At 39.9% G+C, this 24,265-nt stretch overlaps 1 protein-coding gene across 5 annotated transcripts in view; it reads right to left on the bottom strand.

The window, feature by feature from the left end:
- Nucleotides 1–666: 666 nt before the first annotated feature.
- NMU (neuromedin U) overlaps nucleotides 667–24,265 on the bottom strand; it is a 40,046-nt gene continuing 16,447 nt past the window's right edge. The window contains exons 3-10 of one of the 5 annotated variants that reach the window (XM_073340096.1): nucleotides 21,644–21,694; nucleotides 21,500–21,559; nucleotides 20,600–20,629; nucleotides 20,445–20,495; nucleotides 18,364–18,438; nucleotides 4,241–4,294; nucleotides 1,913–1,952; nucleotides 667–813 (exon numbers count right to left, since the gene is read on the bottom strand). In XM_073340096.1, the coding sequence (XP_073196197.1) occupies nucleotides 1,917–1,952; nucleotides 4,241–4,294; nucleotides 18,364–18,438; nucleotides 20,445–20,495; nucleotides 20,600–20,629; nucleotides 21,500–21,559; nucleotides 21,644–21,694 (357 nt within the window). In that variant the 3' untranslated portion in view covers nucleotides 667–813; nucleotides 1,913–1,916. Of the gene's footprint in view, nucleotides 814–1,912; nucleotides 1,953–4,240; nucleotides 4,295–18,363; nucleotides 18,439–19,243; nucleotides 19,284–20,444; nucleotides 20,496–20,599; nucleotides 20,630–21,499; nucleotides 21,560–21,643; nucleotides 21,695–24,265 lie in introns of those variants that run through there. The other 4 variants (XM_073340097.1, XM_073340098.1, XM_073340099.1 and 1 more) reach the window with 4 other exon arrangements.

The raw sequence follows: 24,265 nt of genomic DNA, 5'->3' as shown, positions 1-24,265 counted from the left end.
ACTAGCCTAATGGCTCTTCAGGTACTGTTTTGTAATAATGCAGTTTTATATACAATGGCATTGCAATGAAAATCATATTGGAAGAGAGAGATTTCATGCACTATTTTAGAAAAATCAACATATGGGGAAAGTTTGGCTGGCTTTTATGTATATATGTGTGTGTGCACATGCATGTGTGTATAGAGTCTGATTTTTCTCCTTCACATGTTTTACAAGGATGTAAGTCTCTTGACTTAAATGGAGTTTCTTACGTTATCTAGGCACGAGAACATACTCAGTGCTCTCATGTACAGAGATAAGCCTATTTGACTCTGAATCTGCATAGAAATATTATATATACATACACACACATACACACACTATGCTGTGTTAGTTTAACTTAAAAATGCCTACTTTCAAAATGCATTATGTAAAAATTGAAAATTCCTCAATAAAACATTCCATTTAAAACAACTCAACTGATTGCTTTTATTTACCAAATAAATAAATAAATAAGTGTATAGCAATACTGGTAGGGACAATATTGTTTGCATGCAAGGATCTTACACTAATTTTTTTGTTTACATTTTTATTACACACAACTGTATACATCATGACACTAGAAATCAATTGAATAATTTTAAGATGCTTTTAATATACTCAAGAAATTAAAGAAACATTGGCAATTTTAACAAAATCTGATTTAGGAACATTTACATTCTAGTGGTTTTTTAAGAATTGTACAATTGGTAAGGAATAATTTTTGTGAGCAAAACACTATGTCCATGTATTCTGCATTCCCACAGCATTAGTTCTAGGTAAGGAATAAAAATCCTGAAAAAAAATAAAACAGTAGTTGTTTATACAGTTATATGATGTGATTCTACATATCTAAAATACAATAAAGGGAATAAAAAGGATACTCAAATACTGAATCATAGTATTGGTAAAGGAAATCTTTCATGTACCTCTCTGAAGTTTCAGTTAGCTAACTCATTTGGGGTCCAATCCTGAAGTCCTGAAACATGGTTTCAATGGGAGTTGTGTCTTTGTAAGGACCTCTGGATTTGGGCAAAGCTCTGTTCTCGTCTCAGTATACACATGCAACTCTCCTTGATGCTAATGGGATTTGTAGTGAAGTTCTACTCAGAAAAGTAATTATAAAAATGAGATTGTGGGGTTTCCTGTTCATTCTTTTTTAACGATTTCGGGATGAAATTTTCACAGATTACAAGTTTGTTTTTTCCTCCCAAACAGTCACTGGCACTAGCTCTACAAACTTGACTTTCAGGTTCCAGGTTAAGTTGGATTCTGTCTGGTTCATATATTGTCACGGGTAAGTAGTAACTTTCCAAACTGTCCGTAGATTTTGGGTTCCTCAGATTTTTTTTACTGAGACACCTATGGCCTGATTCTTAGGCTATGGTACACTCTGAGCAGGGAATATGATTCCCAGGTCAAGTACACATACTCAGCACTAGCTCTCATTAGCTAGTGTACTAAAAATAGTAGTGTAGCTGTGGTAGCATGGGCTACTCACCCCAAGTATGTGCCCATCATGTCCAGGTGGGTTTATATTTGGAGCGGCCAGCCTGTGCCAGTCACTGCCCATGCTACCACAGCTACCCTATTTTTAGGGTGCTAGCCTGATGACAGCTAGCACCAAGTATGTCTGCTTGAGCTAGGAATCACACCTGGAGCACCAAGTGTAGACATATGCTTAGAGATACTAAGCATCTGAAGCTCCCATTCACTTCAATTTGAGATGTGGATGCTCAGCAATTCTGAAAATCAGGCCATAGGGATCTATGGCTACCCTAAAGTCATGGCACCCAAATTAGTGAACATTTTTTGAAGATGTGGACCTTGGTTTAATTGTATAAAGGGAGCAGGATTGGGATGTGCATCTTGATTTAAAATATGAAATAAATACCTTTTCAGCGGAAACCTGCTGATCTCCTTCCATTGCGTGGCTAAAAAACAAATATTTCGTAAGAAATTAACACTGTAAAACCATCCAGGGTTTAAAGAAGAAGGTCCCAGAGTATTGACTGCATTTTGCAAATCTCTTGAGTTATACCATATCTTTTACAGGATAATTTCTCAGTTAAAGAGACTGAAATCAACACTGTTGTCTATGCTTTTCAACTTCTGAAAACTGTTTATACAGCAAATTTACCACCATTAAAAACGGAGGGCCAGACTGGGCCCAGTTCTGTTTGAGTTTGCAAAGGGGGAGGAGAAGAGGGCAGAAGGAGCTCCTTTACATTCTTTCCTCCCCTTTCCATTTTCACATAGCTCTCCTCATGGTTATCCAGACCTTTGTTACCTCATGGCTAGCTTATTGCAATGCACTGCAAACTGGACTAAACCTTTGCTATTGTCTAGCGCTGCCAGTGCAGAATACACAAATCCACAACATATAGTACTTCACACCTGTGTTCTCTGATCAGTGATTGATCTGGGTTAACTTGTAAGGTATTGTTTTTGACTGTTAAACCTTGAATGGTTTGGGTTTTATCTATTGGAGAGCCTACCAGCTCTTCCTCCTCATATATTACAGGTACAGTTCAGGTCCTATGAGGCACTTGAGTTGAAAGTCCCCTGTAAATGGAAAGGGGCTTGCAGCAGGGAATTATCACTGAGGCATCATTGGCTTTGGAATTTGCTTCTCTATTTAGTCCTCTAGAATTTGAATTTGGTGACTTTAGGACACATTGCAAGGACATACTGGTAAATGAGTACGTCCCTCGGCCCGTGCCGCTTCCAGAAGCTCCCATTGGCCTGCAGCAGTGAACCACAGCCACTGGGAGCCGCGATTGGCCGAACCTGCGGACGTGGCAGGTAAACAAACCGGCCTTGCCTGCCAGGGGCTTTCCCCGCACAAGCGGCAGAACAAGTCTGGGAACCACTGCCCTAGACCAAAGCCATGTGTCGTATATCAGAGTTGGCAAGGTCTCATTTACTTTACACCATGCTGTTAATTGCTTTCTTGCTAAATCCTTTCCACCCTCCCACTGGTGTACATTTCACTAATTTTGCACACTCAATGAGGGGCTGATTCAGCTTCCACTAAAGTCAATGGAACAACTGCCATTGACTGTAATGGGAGCTGGTTCAGGCCCAGAATGACCACCTTTTATCTGACAGGTAAAATACACCACTGTTTATGTCACCCTTGAATTTTATTTGGCCTTTCAGTTAATCATAATTGTCTAACTCCAAGTTTCATACTAGAGAAATGTAATATACAAAATGTGTACCGTTTGCCAGCCAGCTTTGTATTTAAATAGAAAAAAAAATGTTAAGACTTTACCCAACAAAAACCAGGAAAGTCAATATTAAGGATGACTTGTCACCCTTAACTTAATCCATTATGCTAAGAAACAGCAAAAAAGGCTTAACTGCTTAAGTTTAGGATGGACTAAGTATATTTTAATGAGGTATGTTTTATACACACTTTGCTGAAATGCAAATGACAAGACAAAATACAAGCAAAGTGGAAAATCAGGCCTAGTGTGTATCTTGTTGCAATATAAACTACTGGTGTCTGTATATATCATAGCACTATATGTAGCATGTAGAAATACTGTTTTATTTACCAGGTAGACAAGGATGATTTATGTCTGTCTGCACGTGCTCTAAATCCTTATTAGTTCAAGGCTTATAAACGTGATAATTGATCATTTATTAAGAAACAGCACGGGAACATGTCCATACAGCACACACTAAGACAGCATGCCAAAACTTCTTACAGTATTTTTGGTGGAAAAGCTTTAGAAAATCAGTTTTAGACATGATCTTAGAATATTCATTTAGTAGATTAAAAACATTTTTCAATTGGTATGTAGGAGAAAATGTTCCCATGTCAAGACACTGACACCCTTCCGTCAAGGGTAAATATTTACAATCCAATTATTATCTAATCCTGAAAAGTGCCTACTACTGACAACACCTACTGATTTTTATTTAATATTTCTTTTGCAGTAGCACCCACAGGCTCTAGTCAAGTCCTGTTTTGCTAGTTACTGTACAAACAAACACACATTCCCTGCCCTGTAGAATTTATCTATAGAGCTCAATAGAAGTACCAGGTGCTAAGCACCTCTAAAAATGCTAGGTGTTTATAACGGGAATGCAGATAGATCCTTAAGTATAATAAGTGCTACAATGGAAACATGCTCCCCGGCTCTCATTGATGTTGAATACCGTACTTTTTGAAATCGAACAATCAGTTTGAAAAAGAAAAAATTGACCATACCCTGAACAAAAAGTAGCCCCTGCTTTGAATCCCTCCAGGTCCTTGAAGTTCCTCCTGAAACAATGCATTTCAAAACACACAAACTTGAATAACCCAACTAATAAAGAAAATTGTCCAAATACGATAATACTAGCCAAGGAAAAAATAAAATTTTACGCTATTTGTATTAATTTCATTTCAACATGGAGATGGAGAGAGAAGGTTTCTAGCAGTTTCCCTTTAATACATATATGAGGCTCTCTATATACATAATACAACCATTATACAGTACCACTGTATCCTTAAACAATACAAGAGAACTCCTCTTCAGAAATAATTTTGACAAGGAATAACCATTTAACAGTTGAGGGCAAAATTTTGTTTCTACTTTTGACTCAGTTGAGTCAGAATTGTTCTAGAAATACACCAACATAGCTGAGCAGAATTCAGCTTTGACTTTCCAAGTTGCATCACTCATATTTGTGATGACTGCTTGGGGACAGCTTGAGAATTCTCAGAATTCATGGGCTTAAGGACTCCCCTCCTTCCCACATCTAGCTGCAAAGAAAAGGAGAGTTGTTGTGACCTCTGAACCTGTTCATGACCCATAAGTTTATTAGATCATTGGTTCTTCTCAACTATATAGCAAGAAAGATTGATGAATAAACAAATTTCATTTTGTCATATAAAGCACAGTCCTGAAAATCCTCCTGCATGGAATTCCCTTTGGCTTCAATGAAAGTTCCATGTATAGAGAACTTGTAGGTGTCATGACTCACTAGTCTGAAAATCGGTTTCGATTTATGCGAGTGACCCTGCTCCAACCCTCCACCTGGTAGCCTACTGACATCTGCTTACCTAGGACCACAAAACCCAGCCCCTGAGGCTCTGCCTGAGGTCCTATTGGCAGAGTCCTAGAACAGCTAATTGCCCCACTGGCTCTTTTTAATCCAGCAGCAGGAACAGGAAGTTGTCTGAACAATAGGGCTCTAGCTCCCCTGGCTTGACTTCCTGGCATTCTGACCTGGCTTGACTTCTGGCATTTGACTTGTGGTTCCTGACCTCCAGTTGGCTCCTGCCTCTGTTTCCTTGGCATCCTGACATGGCCTGACTGACTCCCAGTTCTGATCTCCAATTTGTCTCCTGCTTCTGATCTCCTGACCAAGCTGACTCTTGACTTTGTCTTGTGACTGTGGAATCCTACTCTGACCACTAGATCTGGCTAACTACTTCCCGGCTGTGACAGGAGAACTGAGCCCAACATGTGTAGAGTCCATTTTGAAAGCAGATATTTCACAAAGTTGTTTGTTGTGAAAAGGAATCCAAGCAAAGTTCAAGACAAAATGGGTCAAACCATATGCTTTCCACAACATCCTTAGATCTAGATTCATCCATTTATCATAACTCTCTCAACCACCACTGGTATCTCCTCATTAACAACTGTCCTCTTCATCAGGGTATCACTGAGATTACAATCAAAGTCAGAATTCTCCAATAGAAAACCATGTTCTGTTAGCTCCTAATGTTATTAGAAGTCTATAATAGCACTTAGAGGACCCCTTTGATCAGGATGGCCCCAGGCACCTCCAACCATAGGACTCCCCAAATCCCAGGAACCTCGCCAAGGAAGAAAATTGTATATAATTTTCAAGTCTTGTAAAGCATGGTAGGACCCTGTTTTACTTGTCACAGGGTACACCGTTATCACCATGGACAAGTTATGCTTTGCCTTATAGGGATTGCCTATATGATTTTCTTTACATCATATGCTTTTCTAGAATTACGTACATTTATACCAACTATACTAGGTTTTTATTTGAAAAGACTAAAAGAACAGTTTTTTAAGTGGTTTCTTGGGTTTGCTTATATATATTATGTGAGGTGTGCTACAGGAATGCAACTTACACTAGATTTAGAGGAAACAAGAAGGAAAGAAATACGGAAAGATGGAAAGCTGTAAAATAATTAAATACATAGAAATACAATAGATACCAGTATCAAGCCACCTCTGTTTCCCTCCTCCATCTTGTTTGAGAGTTATATTCTTTAAAGGGAGCAGCAGTTTATAAGTTGCTAGCAAATGGGGAAGAAGGAGAAAGGTGCAATGGGGTAAATACAGTAGAGGAAATTCTGGCCCTATTGAAGTAAATGGCAAAACTCCCATTTACTCAACAGGGCTTTGATTTCACCTTGTATTTTCCTTCCACAATGGTAAAAGATTGGGTGTTTCACACAAAAATTTCTAGCTCTTTGTTGAGTAATTATTTGCATTGTTTCACAAAAATGTGTGGGCCACTGAATGAAAGTATTGTCACAGAACTTAACAGTATAAATAAGCTTGCAGTATTTATAGGTCAGCAAGAAGCACTAAGTTCTCAGGAGGACGTGATACTTTTTATTACTTTGTATACTACATACTATCAAACAGAAATAATTAAAGTCGTAACTTGCAGAGAACAGATAAAATAACAATGATAAAAGAATTAACAAAAAAGATAAAATAGTTGTTAAAGTGATGCGTACATTACCACATAGTGCAGCCTGCATGAGTGTAGCCCACATGAGTGCATCGGCTCTTAGCTTGAATATACAGAGTGGTTCTCTATAGGATTTTTCAGGAGTTTCTGCTTGACAGCTCCCATTTAAAAATCAATGTTCACTGAGTTGCAGATGCATGGACATTCAACAGCATGGCTGTTTTTCTCGTCAACTGATTGTAATTAATCAGATAAATCCATTCAAAATAGGTATCCCAAGGCATCAGTGCACTACAGAGGAATGCAGCAAACAGGCCCATCCTACATGATCTCTAACAACTCTGACTCCTGATCAGAAATACAATAATTCCAAGCAACACTTCATTGTCACTTAACACCTGGATCCTGCTGTAGGATACATCTCTTTGCTATATGGTCCTTATTCAGAAGTTGACTGGGTTGTCCAGTGTTCAAGTGTATTCTGCAGAATAGATCCTTTCACAGAATAGAACAATGCCTGTGTTTCCTGCCAGTCTAAGAGAGGATAACTTCTTAAAACATAGTATCTTCCATGGGAAATCTTTTGTTCTTGAATATTAATGGGTGTCCTTGAATAGAACAGTTGTGCTAAGATAAATATTGAGGGACAAGGCCAAAAGAGGACTCAGTAGTATACCTCAGCTATACTTCCCCACGATGGTATGCACAATGTCATGATTTTCCTGAGCTTTTCATAAAGCTTCCTGTAGACAATGCTGTTGCTACATCATCTTCCTTAATAGCATAACATTCTACTACACCTCAGGGCTATAATTTATATAATAATTTCATATTATGCCTATTAGAGAAATCCAAAGTAACTGTACCTACAAATACAGACTCAGAGGCCTTTCTACAAACAGAAATTGCACTAATTAAACTTCAATAGGTTTTAACCCGATTTCATGTAACTGGGGCAAACTCTTGTGTGGACACTTTTTCAGTTTATGAGTGGCTTATTTCAGTGTAGCTTAAACCTGTTTCAAATTGACTTAAGCTAAAGTAAAATAATGCCCTCTTAACCAAACTAAGTGTGTGCAAACAGTGTTTTGCACTAGTTTAGCTAAATCAGTTAAAAAAAAAAATCACACTTTAGGGTCTTGTCCATACAGAGCAGCAATACGCACTGTGTGTTGTGATTTCAAAAGTGCACTAACATGTTAGTGCATTAATTAGTCCATGTAGACCAAGCTGGTGTTCACTAAAAGTTCTTTATTGCACTTTAAAATAGTACTGTTGCAAAGGTCTCAAAAGACCAGTATAATATAAAATAATATTATCATTATATTATAATTATATTATATTTATATTTAAACGCTACAGTTCATCCCTCAACAGAAAAGCTGTGCTGATATTTAATATAACCCAAGTATTAGACATCCTTTTCTGAAACTATTTTGGTGATGGCACCTTCTGGTTTTTGTTTCCTCTATGACCACATTCTTAGTCTCCTTTCCTAGAAATATCTAGTGTCCATAGTCCTCTGATTTTTTCTTAGAAATGGTGGCAACATAGATTGTAATAAGTGGAGGTCTGCTCAGAAGCTCCCAGTGAACTGAGAGCTTATGTAGTGTTCCAGACAGCAAAATAAGTTGGATAAAATTTCCCCAACACCTCCTTTCTGCAGCATTTCTGTTTCAGAGAATGGACTGTACTGTAAGTACAACACCTTCGCTACACAAGGTTTCCAGGTCCACTCTTGTTCTGATTTCTGAATTGAACTAGGCAGAATTGGTATTGCTCCATATCCTAAAATGTCCATTGGAAGCAGGACCTTTTCCAGTGAGCACTGAGAAGTTAAAATAATTACTGCAAAGCAGAGCATACATAAAGAAAGACTCTCATAGACATATAGAACTGAAGGCATAAGGAGCAGTTCTGGGCCCAGGTGACTCTGTCCTCCTGAACACTCCAGCTGGAGGAAGGAGCTTAAAAAGGGAGCCAAACAACTGAGATGGGGGAATAAGACAGATTTACCCTGAGAGCTCCTGACCTGTGCTGCCACAAAAGTCTCCACCTGGGAGGAAGAGACTACCAGCTGAGACCCACCAGGCTGAAGGTTCAGTTACCTTAATTTTTTCCTTTGATATTTTAAAATGGACTGTGAGGCTGGGGCGGGTAGGAAGTGGCCCAGGCACTTCCTGGTTTCTGACGTTGTTTGCCTCTCATAGGGCTTTGGGTCAGAGCCTAGTGGAGTGGGAGAGTCCAGCTCCCCTACCAAACATCCTTGCCATAAAGGGACATAGACCTTATTTCCACCCCTCCCAGGAGTAAAAAGATAGAGATACTGAAATCCTTGTGGCAAGGTTGAGCTACCTACAGGTGCCAAGAGATAGACTGAGGGTCCTTCCCTGTCATCAGTAGGGTGACCATACATCCCATTTTGGCTGGGACAGTCCCTTTTTAAAGCTTTTGAAAAAAGCTTTGGGGGAAAAAAAAGTGGGCATTTGTCACAATTGCTCTTGCTGACTTGATCAGTTGGCAAAAGCAAACAGGACAAATGCCCACTAGGCAATGCCACTGGTAATCCTGGCCCTATCCCATTACCAATAAATAATTAAATCAAAAGTCATTAAATGTGGTGTCACTTTTCATTTTTTGCCTTACAAATAATGTCTGTTTCAGAAAAATGCATGGCAAGTGATAACATTCAATGTCCCCCTTTCTAAGAGACAACAACACTATGGAGACCAAGTTAGAAAAGGACATCTGAATTGAAGGAGCAATGGCCTGTTAATGATCACACTTAAGCCAATGTTAAGTAGTGTAAGTAAGAGGAGAATCAAGCCCCAAGATTGACACACCATACTTTCCCAAAGATATGCCCTTCAAAAAGCTCCTTCTCTCAGTGTCTGAACATGATATTTAGACAATAACTATTGTGACAAAGCTCTGTCCATTTCTCCGTGCGTCCCACATTTCCTGGTGGATTTCCCTAGCCTCAGAGGCTCACTGTGACCCTCCACGTAGCCCTTCTCTCTCTAGAGGCAAGGGTCACAGCTTTTCATCATAAGCCAGCAAGGGAGGTGAAGAGAAGCAACCCTCCCTCACACAGTCTCTTTCTCCCAGTCTCAGTGATTAATTGGGGAGGGGAGGGAGGAGCCCAGGCCTGCCCTCTACTCTGGGCTCCACCCCAGGGACCCTAATAGTAGCAGCTATGGTAGCTGACTTTTTGGAAATAGGATGTGTACAATTCCCTAGGCCACTTCTCCACAGCAGCCCTCACTCAATATCTCCTTCACTGTTACCTCAGGGCCTCCTTCCTTGCACCTGATATGGATTTGTACTGCTTAGTTCCTCCAACAGCATGGCTTCCTCCTACAGCTCTGGACACACACACCTCACTGACTAACTGGGAGGCTTTTAACTAGTTCCAGCCAACCCTTGATTGGCTTCAGGTGTCCCAATCAACCTAGCCATCTCCACTGCTTTCTAGAAGGATCTTAATTGGCCCCAGGTGTCTTGATTAACCTGGAGCAACTGCCATTTGGTTACCATTGTACCAGGGATTTGTTTAGCCTGGGGCTAACATACCTGTTCCTCACTGCTTTACTATTGCCATTTAGCCTTGCCCTGTCACACTACAGATAGAGCCTTAAAATGTAACAGTCCTCTGCTACAGGAAACCTAGAGTAGACAACCTGAGATTTACAGAGCTGTATCTGTAATTCCCAGGAAATAGTTACTGTAGAAGATCAAGTACAGAACTCTTGAAAGAGATATATACACAACATAGTTCACTGGTTTAAAATGTTAATATTGTAATCCTGCCAAGAAGAGAAATGCAATGATCTTTTTCCAATTTACGAAGATCTATTAGGAAAGGTATGGGGTCTGTATAGCAAAGTTAGCATTTTAAGACACTTTTATAGCATTTTGAAGAAGTTAGGGAATTTTACAAAACATGAAATCTTCTGCAGCTTTCTAGGAAGTACAGACTAAGTTATTTCTTGTTACATTTTAAAAAATCTAACTTTATTTCCTAATATTAATTCTTATTTTGGTTCTAGTTGTTAGCCTAGATTCCATTTGAATTCCATTATGCCACCTGAGTCAGCCATAGTATGTCTCTTTACTCCATTTTTCTGCTTCCCCCATCAATCTGATGATTTTATAGCATTTTTTCTTTTCTGTTTTGACACATTTCCAAAAATTTTCATTTGTAGTTCATGTTTCCAAACAACTGATGAAAATACATTTAAAATAATTAAAATTATCTTAGATTAGGTGATTTATTACATATTGATAGCTTTCTCTTCTCCTGCTTCTTAAAAATTGTTCACTCTGATGAGAGTCTTCCATATACTTTAAAAGGTCACTGCATTAGAATGATATCATACAAATTGTTTTTTATCTTTTTCTTCCTAGAAGGCAACTGACTATTAAAGTAGTTTTTATACATCTTCAGTGTATCATCTCTAGATCTCTTGAGCAAATGGAGTCGATGTTCTCAGAACCAAAATATCAAAGGGGCAAGGATATAAATACAAACATTTTATTAAGACAGCAGCCATTTCATAATGGGCAGAGTGTGCTTCCCTATTATCTGAATTCTTTGTCATGACATATTTGTGAGTAGCAAAACTTTGCAAAAACTGAAATGTATGATCCACAAACCAACAGCTTTATAAAGAAGAGAAACAGAAATCTTCGTAGACAATTCTGTATAAAGAATGAATATAAATGAATAACATATTTCTCCCCAAATGTAAGGCACTCATGCTTAATTTTGCTATGAGTGTTTTGATGCATTAAGATACTTTGAGATGCTTCTTTAAAAAAGGGGGGGAAAATCTGTTTTTAAGCTCACTGTTCCCCAATCACTTCCTCCTCATTTTCAAGCCTCTGATGCAGAATCTATATCAGAAGCTGAGAACAGAGTTGTCTCTTTAGTAAGTTAGAAAGCTAGCCAGCAACAAGTTAATCAAAAGGCATTTTTTAAGTTCCCCCTGGATGAAATATATTGTCTCCCAAAAGACCTAAAAACTCTGAAGAGGAATATGTCCTCCATGATGCAATTGACTGTTTCTAATGGAGTCTATACAACTTTGATAAGGCCTCCAATTTTTGAATTTGTACTAAACTTCAAGGGAAAATGACAGCTATGCATAGTTACAGTACAGTGTTCCAATTAGTCTACAGAAGAAGAAAATATGCTGACAAAAGTGGCTGAGATTTTATCTCCGGTCTGAAGTGCATTTTGAAATATGATGGTGTTTTCTAAGGTGTGTATGTCTATGCTTCAAGCTGGGGGTACGATCTGATTGAGCTAGTCTGCTAAATATAGAGTGTAGCCACAGAGGTGTGAATGGCAGGAGGGGCTAGCCCTCCTGCCCGTGCATGCCTAGTGCCGTTGATGGATATATACTCAGGCAGTTAGCCCCTCCCAGGGGAAGCACACTCCCATGTATAGACATATCCTAAGATACCCATGGCCTTCTGGGTCTCAGAAACTCTGAAAATGCCACAAATGCTGTCTGTGCATCAGAGATACATCCTGGGAAAAGGCCAGCTTGCTTCATAAGGCCATAAAGAAAAAACTCCATCCAAGACAGTCCTGAAGATGGGGGACTTGTGTGAATATATGCTGTTTATCACCATCGGTATATAGCACCATCCAAATAGAGTCAGCTCCACCTCCCGCACCAATAGCTGGGATAGCATAGTAATCCAAAGGCTGGAGTAAACAGTACTGCCAACCCAAAGGATTCCAAATTCATGAGATTGGCATAAAAATGAGATTTAAAAATTAGTAAATTTGGGGTTCTTTTTATTTTCCTTCTGCTTTTTGAGCCTCTATTGTCCAGGTTTTCAAGTTTTTCTCCATAACCATGAGGGTTAGTTAAGAAAGAAAGAAAGAATGAAAGAATCTGAGAGTCTAACAGGACTCCAGAAGCTGGGGCTTTAAGAAGATCACATATTCCCTTACATAGCTTCAATATAGGAACAGGGACAGTCCTATCTAGAGATGGGTCTGTATGATGAACCTGCTAAGCAAGAGACTACCATTCTCATCAACACTCTCCCCACTGTACTTCTCTTTCCCCTGGACAGGTAGGAGGAAGGATGCTGACCCAGGAAGTGACCAGAAGAGAAGGCAGATATAGAAAAAAAAATACCACTCAGGAACCACCCTTTCTCCACCTCATCCCTCAAGGCCACACCCCTGTCACTCGCTCCTCTCCCCCTCCTCCCCATGTCTTTGAATTGTCTCAAGGAGCCTGCCTGCACATTGAAGTCTGCCCCTGATGAGCAGGGGCTGGTGCGAGTTAGTAACCTGGTGCCTCCCCATGCCTCATCGTAACCGGTTTTTTGGTTGGGGTGCCATTTAGGATTGCCAGGTCCCCAAAAACTGAGCACCTGGAAACCCTAAATGGCACACAGACACAGAAGCCAAAACCTGGACTGTTCGAGTAAATAACCGACAGGTAGCAACCCTACTCCTGTCTGCTGCGCAGAGCAGGGGGTGGGGGCTGATGTCCGGGTGTCCCCTGCCCATGTACCCAGTCACCACTGAGCTGGGGTTGGGAAAGAGAGGGAGTTTGTCTGCTGCTGCTAAGCCAGACGTCACCAGAGGGCTGTGGGATGGCCGGGAGCCCCTGTGCAACAACATGGAGTCCACCTTGAGCCGCAGACTGAGTGCCAGGCACTATGAGCTGCAGCAGCAGTGCAGAAGTAAGTAACATCCAAAAATATTTAAATAAATGCTATTCTATTATTAACAGTGCAATTAAAACTACAATTAATAGCTATTAATTTTTTTAAATCATTTGACAGCCATATTTTGAATAGAAGACTGGGCTGGGGAGGGCAACGCAGACACTAGGCAAGAAGATACCTAAACCTTGGTGCCCTCCACCACCACCATGAGGGGCCAAATAAGAACTGCTATTGTCCCACTAAGTTATAACTGCTTAAAACACTGTACCTAATGTATCTGCAACCTTTCTCTTTCTTGCCAGCCCTAGAAAAATATGTCTTCACTTTAGCCATGGGCAGTGTGTGAACCTCCAGCTGGGGGAGGCTAGCTCCCAGCCCTGCCTCTTCTGCCCGAGACCATGCCCATTCCACGTCCCCGCCAGAACCAATAGCCCCCGTCACCGTAGCCGCTGGCGCCTGCCCCAGACTAGCTCCCCAGAGTGCCGGGAAGGTGGGCAGCACAGCCCAAGCCAGGGCCAACCCACACCCAATCAGGGAGACTGGAGCCATGGCGGGAAGCTGGGGGGGGGGGCAGAACCTGGGGCTGGAGCACAGTTTGGAGAGGTACAGTCTCCCCCAGCCTAGGATATCCGCCACCCATGACTTTAGCCATGTTTTTGAGTGGACATTGGGACCCACCAGGGCTACAGCCTACATGGCCTAGCAGGTGACACACCTATAATGTTAGTCTCTGAGTTATGGTTCCACAGGCATGCTACTATTACTTCAGAGGTTCAGTGTACCACCACACTGAGCAACTATACTAATTACACCCTGAATCTGACCTTCATGTACCTGATTCATCTTTCACATCAGTGAAAATAAGGAATAGCTCAACTGAAATAGAAGTAAAACAAGTGTCAGATGGAAGTTAGGCCTTATTTCTCTATAATGGGGAAAATCAAAATCCCAGGTCCAAACACCCCAGAATGCAGGGGTTTGAAATCAAGAGCTCAATTTAAACTTCCTTGAGTTTCAGTTTGTTGGGGAATCAGTATTTAACCCATTTATAGAGTTTTTAGCCCATAACAGAGATAAGCTTCAAGTGTGAACTCAAATCTAAACTCACTATATTCAGAGTTCAGCTCTGGAATATTGTTATTGAACCATCTCTAGTTCGTATTTACCACAAAAATGTCCAATTTGATTATACTTTATGCCGTAGAAGAAGGGGTGTTATTCTTCTTTTGGCAGATGTTTCTTTCTTTGAACTGAACATATTGTGGAATGTGTAAAAGAGATAGCTTCTTATATTTGGGGAAGAGTATAAGAACGGATTCTGGTCAAATTTATGACACTTTTACGCTGTGGAATTACTCCTATTTAACACTAGCCTAAGTAAGATCAGAATCAGGCTCAAAGACTTCAGAACTATGGTCCTGTTGATTTAATCTGATTAGAATCCAAAAGTAGTAAAGGACTTCTGCCACTCACTATCTTGATACATGGTTCCATTATGAATAATGTTAGTGAAATAAAAACGAACAGGACATTTTTTTCTACTTTCACTGTGAAGACAGTTTTTAACCAATTATTAGCTTTATTCAAGAAAGTAGCATAGTGCAATTTTTCCAAGAACAGCATCTGAAAATGCTTCATAAATAATGCATGAAGGAAAGGGACAAGTCCCACTGTAGTCAATGGGGCTACTCAAATCTCTAAAGTTAAGTACATGAGTACGTGTTTACAGATTTGGAATCTAAATTGGTAACAAAAATAATATAACAATATGCCCAACAGAAACATTAATTTTACAACATTCCCAGAGGATATATACAGAGTTAAGAGATATGCAAGAATTAAAGGACCTGATTCAGCAAGGTGCTGACTGCTGATGTGCTCAAATGGCTTCATTAGGATTTGAGATTTTCCAGTAACTTTCAGGATAGAACCCATCTACATATTTGTGACAGAATGATCTGCCCCTTTAAAGGTGCCCCTTTAAAAGCCACCACCCCTTTAAGATTTTGAGACATCTCATAGGCAAAGACCAAGGAGGCTTTGGGAGAGAGGAAATGGTCCCAGAAATAAGTAGTGTTTAGAAAGAATCCCATTACTGTCTCTTTAAGGTTCCAGGAGCCTTGCAGAGTGGGTAGGGCAAAGTGCCTCACTCTCCCAGCCAACTGGGATGAGCTATAGGAAAGGGACCAGTATATATACTGCCTCCTGCCCCTTAGCAAGGCAAGGACTGGCAGGAGAAGGCTGACCTGTTAAATCTGCCAAAATGGAGGGCTAATCAGGGAAAAGGATCCAGCTGAAGGAGAAGCTGACTAGGCTTTACAGCTGGCCTAAGCTGCGGTTTGGAGGAAGAGAGTTGCAGGAACTCCTGTCTAAAGGAAGGAGATCTTGACAGCCACAAGGCAAGAGTCAAAGACTGCCTGAAACATAACCCCAGACCCTGAAGGAGGGAGATACCAATTGCCTTAAGGTAAGAGACAGAGGAACTGTTTGAAATACAGTACCATCCCAGCTGCTGGGAGAGAAAGCACCTCTTTAGCTGGCTAAGAAGAAGCCATGAGGAGCCACAAGTCCAAGATGGGGACCTTGTAAAGACCTGGTAAAAGGCAAAGGTAGGAGTGGCAAAGGGTCTGAAGTGTATAGCTGTAAAACAAGATCCCTGGGATGGATCCCAGAGGAGAGGGTGGGCCTGTGTTCCCTTACCTCTTCCCTAGACCAAGAGGGGAAGTACAGGCATCAGGAGTGAAAGAGGCTAAGAACTATGAGTCCCAGACAGAGGCCAAGGACTGAGTTTAGAGACCACTAGACTGAATTTTCTTATATTTGGATGCTTCTGTTAACCCTGGAAGGGGAATGGATTAACACGTGACCTGGCTGGAGGCTAAACCTTGGAAGCAACAGAAGACTGGAACCAGGACAGATAAATCCTAGACTGAATGAAAGAAACCCTTCAATGGAGTGCCTTGAGATGGGGCAGGGTGAAAATGTGCACATACATGCTCTGACAGTGAGTATGCCATAATAATATTAATATCAGGAATATTTTTTAATGATTCTGTTATTTCTATTAGATTCCTATAAAACTTTTTAGTCTGCAAAACATCTAATGGATTAATTGTACTTCAAGTCTAAAAATAAGATATGGAATTAAGAGTTTTATTTGGGAGAAAAATGTCCATGGCTTAGTTCTCCTCTCACTTGTACCTGTTTTACTCCAGTGTTTACACCTTTGAGTTCAAAGGCATTACTCCCAATTTATACTAATGTAAGCAAGAGGAGATTTGGACTAACTGTGTACTATTTTGCTCTTATCTATTTATCTTGGATCAGTTTACACTAGCTAAATTTTTTTGAACAAGCTTATTAAAAATAGAGGCACAAAGCAAGAGAAGAATCTAGTCTCAAAGGCCATGTTTCTACAGCTCAGAAAAATAAGACTTTTGAGGCTCTGGGCAAAAATTAAAAGAGGGTATTTTCTGACCTGTGCCTTAAATTAAGCCATATTTCGGTCTGTAATTACTAGGACAATTCTTGATATTACAAGTGTTTAAGTCATAAATACATTTTAATAAGCAGACATTGTTCAGTCTTGTAAAAGAAAAAGAGCCCTTAGGCAAAATTAAGCTATATGATACCACAACACTTGTCTGAGATTTTAAAAACTGTATAAAACATCTAGATTCATTATACAGGATATGACATTTGTCATTGTTCCTTTTTTGGGCACTACTTATTAAACTTATGTTATTTTAGTTCTCTTTTAAAAATGTTAAGCATCGAAGATGCATGAATATTTTCCAGTAAATAGGACATAGAAAACCTCACTTAAATAGCATACTGATGTGGTGATGCACCTTGGAAAAAATGCTATGATCAGAAACACTTAAATAGGATGTTTTCAGAAAGAAGTAATGAAACCACACAATGTAGGAGTGCAAGTGTGACACTGAGCAAGAAAGGATTACACATGAGCAGGCTAAATGACCCAAATGATACCTTTAAAGATATATTAGAAAAGTAATATAAATGGTAATTAGGTCCATTCCTTATAAATAGCTAACGAAGCCATGTCAGATAGACTAGAGCTTTGAAATGCAGTCTTGTATTGTTAGTGATCTTATTTGTCTGTGGTTACCTATATCTTGTTAGAGGTTAACATTGTAACGGATGGTTCCTGTTTGTTACTGTATTCTATTGATTCAGAGATTAAAAGGGAATATTAACATTTAGAAGAAACTTGGGTGTAATAATGGTCTATATTTCTCTTTGAAGTTTGTAGTAAACTCCATATGAACTGCTTATGCTGACGAATGCACCTAATTATCTGTGTATACATCAGAAATAGGAGATTTTACTTCAAATGCCTGCTGTCAAGAGGCTATCGATAGCCTGCCAGAGATCTGTAAAAGAACTCTAAGGCCTCAATCCTGTATCTCAGATCTGCTTAAGCTTGGTCAGGGGAAGTTTGAGTTGCAAGACTGAGGTCTCCAGCTCCAGTCTAGATTACCCTGCCAATTCTCATGAAAGAATTTGAATTCTATATATGGACCACCTATTTGGACTATAACCTGATGAACTAATTCTGGAAAGAACCTTTTGCAGCTCAGCAGCTCACCATCTTTATTATGAAACGGACCTAGTGGGTAATGTGTCCAATCCCTTGGGATTGGTAGAACTTTATATATGATGGACAAGATTTTCAGTAATCCTCATCATATTTGACTTGGCTTTGTGGGTGGGAACCCAAGGCTGGATTGTTTTAAGGGAACTGTATTTCTGGCTTTGGGGTAACCAGAGATGTATTGTAGAAGCTGTTTTGTTGCTGCCTCAATGAATCTAATTATTAGAATAACCACCATTTTTGGGGATCGTCTGCCCCTTCTTTGCAGTTTGACTTGACTGAGCATTCTCAGTGTGGCCCCCCCAGGCACCAACGGTCACAGCAAACATACATAGTTTAAAGTTACATACGTCTGCTTTGTATCTCTTCAATCTTCTCTCATGAAGTTGGGGAACAAGTTGCAGCAAAGGATGCAGGACAGACGACTGAGAGGACATGAACACAGACACATGAGCAACAATGAAATCCTGGTCTTGTGATGCAAAGAATGTCTCTTACTATACTACTGGATTATGGACAAAACATGCAAAACAAAGGACTGAAGATGTTAACTGATAACTTTTTGGGTACTCTGAATTTATACCTGGAAAGATACAGCTTGTTTGTTTAGTCTAGGAATACACTTCCTAGAGCACTGAAGTGAAACTTCTCTACTGTGTTCATTAGAGGTTAGTCTGTATATTGTTTTGTCAGGAGCAAGTCCCAGTTCTGATTTCGATCAGCCTTTGTGAGTGCACTGCTAGCTCTGTGATTTTAATATAATGAACTGTGCAGAGAACATTTCTGGGAAGCTTTCATTCTCCGTTTCTGATTACTACGGTTTCTAAGACTATCTGCTATTGTAATAGCTTCAAATTTCCTGGCACTCAAAGTTAATTTTTCTTTAAAATAGTTTGAATCACAGAAATAAAAGTGATGTTGTTCTATTAAAAAGTAATTTCTAGTAGTGTTTCTGCCAGGCTAGATATGTATTTGAAGTAAAATCGGCCGGTTGTCCTCTTAGCTTCGGGAAAGACAAACTAAGGCCCAGACTCTGCAATTCACATGCTCAGGCACACTGATGTGCTTGCACTGAACCCTGTTGAACTCAGTGGGGCTCCATGCAGGTTGAGCAATGTGCCCCCATGCAGTGAATCAAAGGATCAAGGCTTGAGGGATCAAGGCCTCAATATGGATTATATATTACATAAGGAGTAACCTGTTCCAAGAAATAAATCAAACTATAATTACCTGCATTCATTCAACTAATTTTTAAGACCAAATTGATCCCCTTGTTTAAACAAGAAAACATGGTTCACAACATGGAAAAACAGTGCATATCGGATTACTTTTATACAAAGTGCAACAAAAAAGAGGTCATTTGTTACAATAGTAATTTAATCAAAGTTACAGCAGAGTTAATAGGCAAAATGACAGTCATTTTCCTACATTTGTAGGGTACAGAAACAGAGCAGGTGCATAAAGAAAATAGCATTTCATGCACTAGAAAAAGTGTCAAACCTAAACAGCAAATAAAGTCCCAAAGCAGCTAGCAAAGTGCTATCACTAAACTAAGCTGCATTGGGTCTATGGATGATAACCAGGAAACATATTGACTATAGCTTTAACACTCTTTCACTGGAGGGTTAGAAAATAACTTGTACTGTGCTCTAGCAATGATGTAGTATATTCCCAGTGGAAACATATAGAGCAAGACAACAGTGAACATAAACATGACAGAATGATTACCAAAAAGTGAAAAGTCTGAATATTACACTCAAAACGCAGTGCTGCACAATGAAAGAGCATGGTTGCACATAGAAAAGAAATATCTGTTATGTCTGCACTTTAAAAGCAAGAGCTGATCAAAATGTAGTCTCTGAGTGATGAGAAATTTTTAAATATCAAACATTAGGATATTTGATTTATTCTATTTTTTGTTTACTGTGAAATCCAAAAATCTTAATTAGGCAAAATATAAGATTCTAAAATGCTTCATTAGATATATTTAATAGTTGTCAACATTTAAGACCACCCCCTCAATTAGTATAAATCAGCATAGCTCCATTGACTTTGGTGAAACACCACCAGTCAACGCTACCTGAGGATCAGGCACATGAGATCTTAATTTCAACATGTAATTATATTAGATATGCTGTTTATAAAATACCAGAAATGAACATGGTTTTTAGTTTTTCTAGGATAAACAAGTGTCTTGTGGCACCCTTCCTAGATTTTTGAAGTTACAATGTTCAGACAGGCACCATTCCCTGGATATTCCTTAATTTTGTTTAAATGTACAATATTAAGGATATTGTGTCATAAAAAAACTCCACAAATTATTAACTTGATCTCCAGCTGGAGAGACTACCAAGACTACTGCTAAGAGGAATACTGTCTTGTTTTTAAGTACAAGCACACACGTACTCACAAAGAGGGTGGCGAAACTTACCATGATGTCTGAATTGCCTGAGTCATGAGTCTTAGAATAATGAAATAAGAACTGTTCAGAAAAAATTAGAAGTGGGATTTTACTACAGGACAGGTTAATGGTTACGGTTTTCTTGACAATATAAGTGTGACCTAAAATATGTATGACAATCTTACCCTTTTGGTGTTGTCTTTTTCCTCTAAACCCTGTGGGAACAATAATTGGTATATATGCTTTAATTTCTAAAACAAGCCAAGGTCAGTTTTAGTAACATTAAATATCTTGGTTCTTTCTTGGAACATTTTACTCTTCTGATAATTTGACAACCCAAGAAATATAATGTGGTTAACTGCTGCTTTCAAAAACTGTATTGTATACTGATTTCCACCAGAAAACTTGACTAAATAAATCCTTTTTAGTCATTAAATACATTTCTTTACAATCATTAACATGCTACTACTGGGCCACTTTCTTCTTTCCTCTATTCAGAATAGGAGAACTTTATTGCTTTGACACTAATAGACTTAAAGGAGTTCATGTTTTAATGACTCAGCAAGGTGTGAGGCCTCATTCTCCAGTAAAAGTAAAGTACCAATGCAGGGAGGACAGGAGACTCCTCTCCCAGGTAACTTAAGGAAACTAGTTAATTCCTACACTGGAGGCTGTGTAGTTACTCTAACCAATAAGCTACAAAAACTCCATACACTGTATATTCCAAGCGGAGAGAGATTGGACCAAGCCCTATGTTTGGGAAACAAAGCTAATCAAATGGTCCAAAGCTAATCAGTCTTCCAGATGGATTCAGTGGGCTTTGGATGAGGTCCATAAGGCATTGCAGAGTGAAGGAGATATGGATTTATACTATTCCTCCAGGAACTGAGCAGCACCGTAACTATACAACATGGAGCTGGAGGCTGTGGCAAGCTAGTATCCATGGTTATCCAAGGATTGCCCAGCTCAGAAAGCTGGGGATAATTACTGTTTGCATAGATCCTCAATTTATTCTAAAGTTTCAAGCAGCTAGTATACTGAAAATCATGATTCAGAAATGTAAAATAGTTTTAAATTTGTACTACCTGAGGTTTCTGTAGAAATCCCATGACCATAAAGCAAAGTTCTTCCAGTGCACTGGATGCCTATTGAAAAGGAAATTGCCTATTTAATGGCACTTGAAAAACAATGATAAATAGTTAAAATAATAGCGCTTTAACTAGTCTCACCTCAGGATGAGGATCTATGATGGACAGATAAGCAGAACATGCACCATCGATCTGTAAAAATTGAGATGTTAATCTTAGAAAGTCAGACAGAACAGTAAACAGACAAAATATATACATTTTCAAATAACGTTCGGTGTACCAAAAGGTATGATAGGATTATCAAAATAGGTGGTTTGTATATGCTTTGCATGCTATCTGAAGCATAAACCTGGGTTATTTTCTCTCTCTTTCACCCATGTTCCCTGCATGTAAATATATTTTTATTCAAGTAAAAACCTTGACTGAACAACTGAGATTTGCACATGCCCAATGTCAGTAACCACATGGTCATATTTCTGCACCCCTCATCCTTTCTCACTTTTCCGACTTCCTACCATCTGTCACCTTCACTGACAGTTATATCTTAAAAGCTAATTGTAAACTCTTTGGGCAGGGGTTGTGATCTCTCTTCTGAAGCAGCTGGAACATTTTGGGATTCCAGACTCTAAATAAAATAACGCCATGCAGGAGGTACATAGGCCATGGCTCCCCAAGAGTGCCCTTGAGACTGAATTTCAGCTTTCCTAGGAATTTACACGGCTGGCCTTACCATGAGGCAAACTGAGGCGGCTGCCTCAGGTTCCAGACTGTGAGGTGGGCACCACTAGGACCCAGAGTGTAGAAAATTGTGTCTGCTGCTGGTGCGTATGTATTCTCTCCACTCTAGATGCACAGAGATGGTGGAGTGCTGTGCTGGAGGAAGGAGGGCACAAGAGACATAACAGGCAGGCAGGAGAAAGGGTAAAAGGGAATAACAGAAAGCAGCAGCAGCTGCAGGGAGAGAGAGGAGGAGCCTCTTATGTACCTCTCTAGCACCCCCAGGAGCCTGGACTGATTATCCCCAGCTTCCCAGGGAGCTTCCTGTTTCCTGCTGCTTCCCTGAACCCACTTGAGGAGAACAGGCTTGAGGAGAACTACAGCTGAAGTAGTAGGAGCCAGTTAGGCCCTTAAGATGCTAATCTCTTCCCTCACTCAGGCCCTGCTACCAGCCTGCTTATTTGTCCCCTTCAATTGAGTGTTGAGAGCCACTCTAGCTGGCACAGAACAGGAGTCATGAGTGAAAGAAAAAAAAGCCCCTCTGAGGCAGCATTCAGAAAAAGAACGCAAAGGAAGCTTTTCTATCTAAGCAGGAAGGAACTCTCCTGAGATACACAGACACAAATGTTCACAGTGAGCCTTCCGGCCCCAGTGAGGATGTGAGTGGTGAGGAGATGCCTGATCTTCCAGTTAATCAGAGTGCAGGTGACCTGGCAGCTATTGCAACATCCATATCTCCATCTGAAATGGATGTAACCATGCACATTCCTGAAGAAAAAGTGTAGATCAGAGAAGAGTGTGATGGAGGTGCAAGAAACAGCTGCTGCTGAGGTTAGTTCCTTAAGTCTAGATGATCCAGGACTGTGGACCCACTTGAGCACTAGCCTGAGGGACTTCCTTGTACTGCCTGGGCCACAGCAAGTGAAAAACTTCATGTTCCCCAAAGACAATGGAAACAGAAGTTTCCATCCGACACATTATTGGCGTGAAGTCCCCAATGGTGACAAAGTGGAGAGGCCATGGCTTATGTACTCAAACACAGAATGCTGCATACTGTTTTTGTTGCAAACTCTGACAATCTAATGTTCCAGCCACATTGGGTTCTACAGGAACAAAGGACTGGAAAAATCTGGCTAGAAATCTGGCATGCCATGAGAAAGCAGCAAATCACCGGAGAGCATTCATTAGGTGGAAAGAGCTTGAGATGAGACTAAGGTTAAAGGCCACCATAGATGATCAGCATCAAGAGAAGATTGCATCAGAGTCTCTTTACAGGCAAAATGTTCTGAAAAGGCTCATTGCCATTGTGAGAATGCTTTCTACCCAAAACCTAGCATTGCATGGCACTTCAGATCAGCTGTATGTGCCAAACAATGGAAACTTCCTTAAAATTTTGGTGCTGATGGCTAAGTTTGATGCTGTACTCCAGGAGCATCTAAGAAGAGTCACCACCCAAGAAATGTACACACACGACTACCTTGGAAAAACAATTCAAAATGAGATCATACAGTTACTGGCAACAAAAGTCAAAGAAAAGGAGTACTTGTGGCACCTTAGAGACTAACACATTTATTTGAGCATAAGCTTTCGTGAGCTACAGCTCACTTCATCAGATGCACAAATAAATTTGTTAGTCTCTAAGGTGCCACAAGTACTCCTTTTCTTTTTGCGAATACAGACTAACATGGCTGCTACTCTGAAAAAAGTCAAAGAGAAGATTGTGGCAAGTCGGCAAGATATTACTCTGTTATTCTGGACTGCACACCTGACATCAGCCATACGGAACAAATGACTTTAATGGTGCATTTTGTAACAACCACAGAACCTAGTGAAAATGTCCCTGCAATGGTGACTGTCAGAAAGCATTTTCTACAATTTATTGGCATTGATGATACTACTGCTTCTTAAAAAGCTGGAAGATATGGGAATTGAGATCGCTGACATGAGAAGTCAGGGCTACAATAATGGTGCTGACATGAAAGGAAAGAAGAGAGGAGTGCAGACACGGATTCGAGTTAAACCCTCGAGCTTTTTTTGTCCCATGCA

This window comes from Lepidochelys kempii, chromosome 4, assembly GCF_965140265.1.
Source record: "Lepidochelys kempii isolate rLepKem1 chromosome 4, rLepKem1.hap2, whole genome shotgun sequence".
Taxonomy (NCBI): domain Eukaryota; kingdom Metazoa; phylum Chordata; order Testudines; family Cheloniidae; genus Lepidochelys; species Lepidochelys kempii.
The sequence above is the reverse complement of the archived record's forward strand: the minus strand, read 5'-3'. Positions and strand labels throughout refer to the sequence as shown.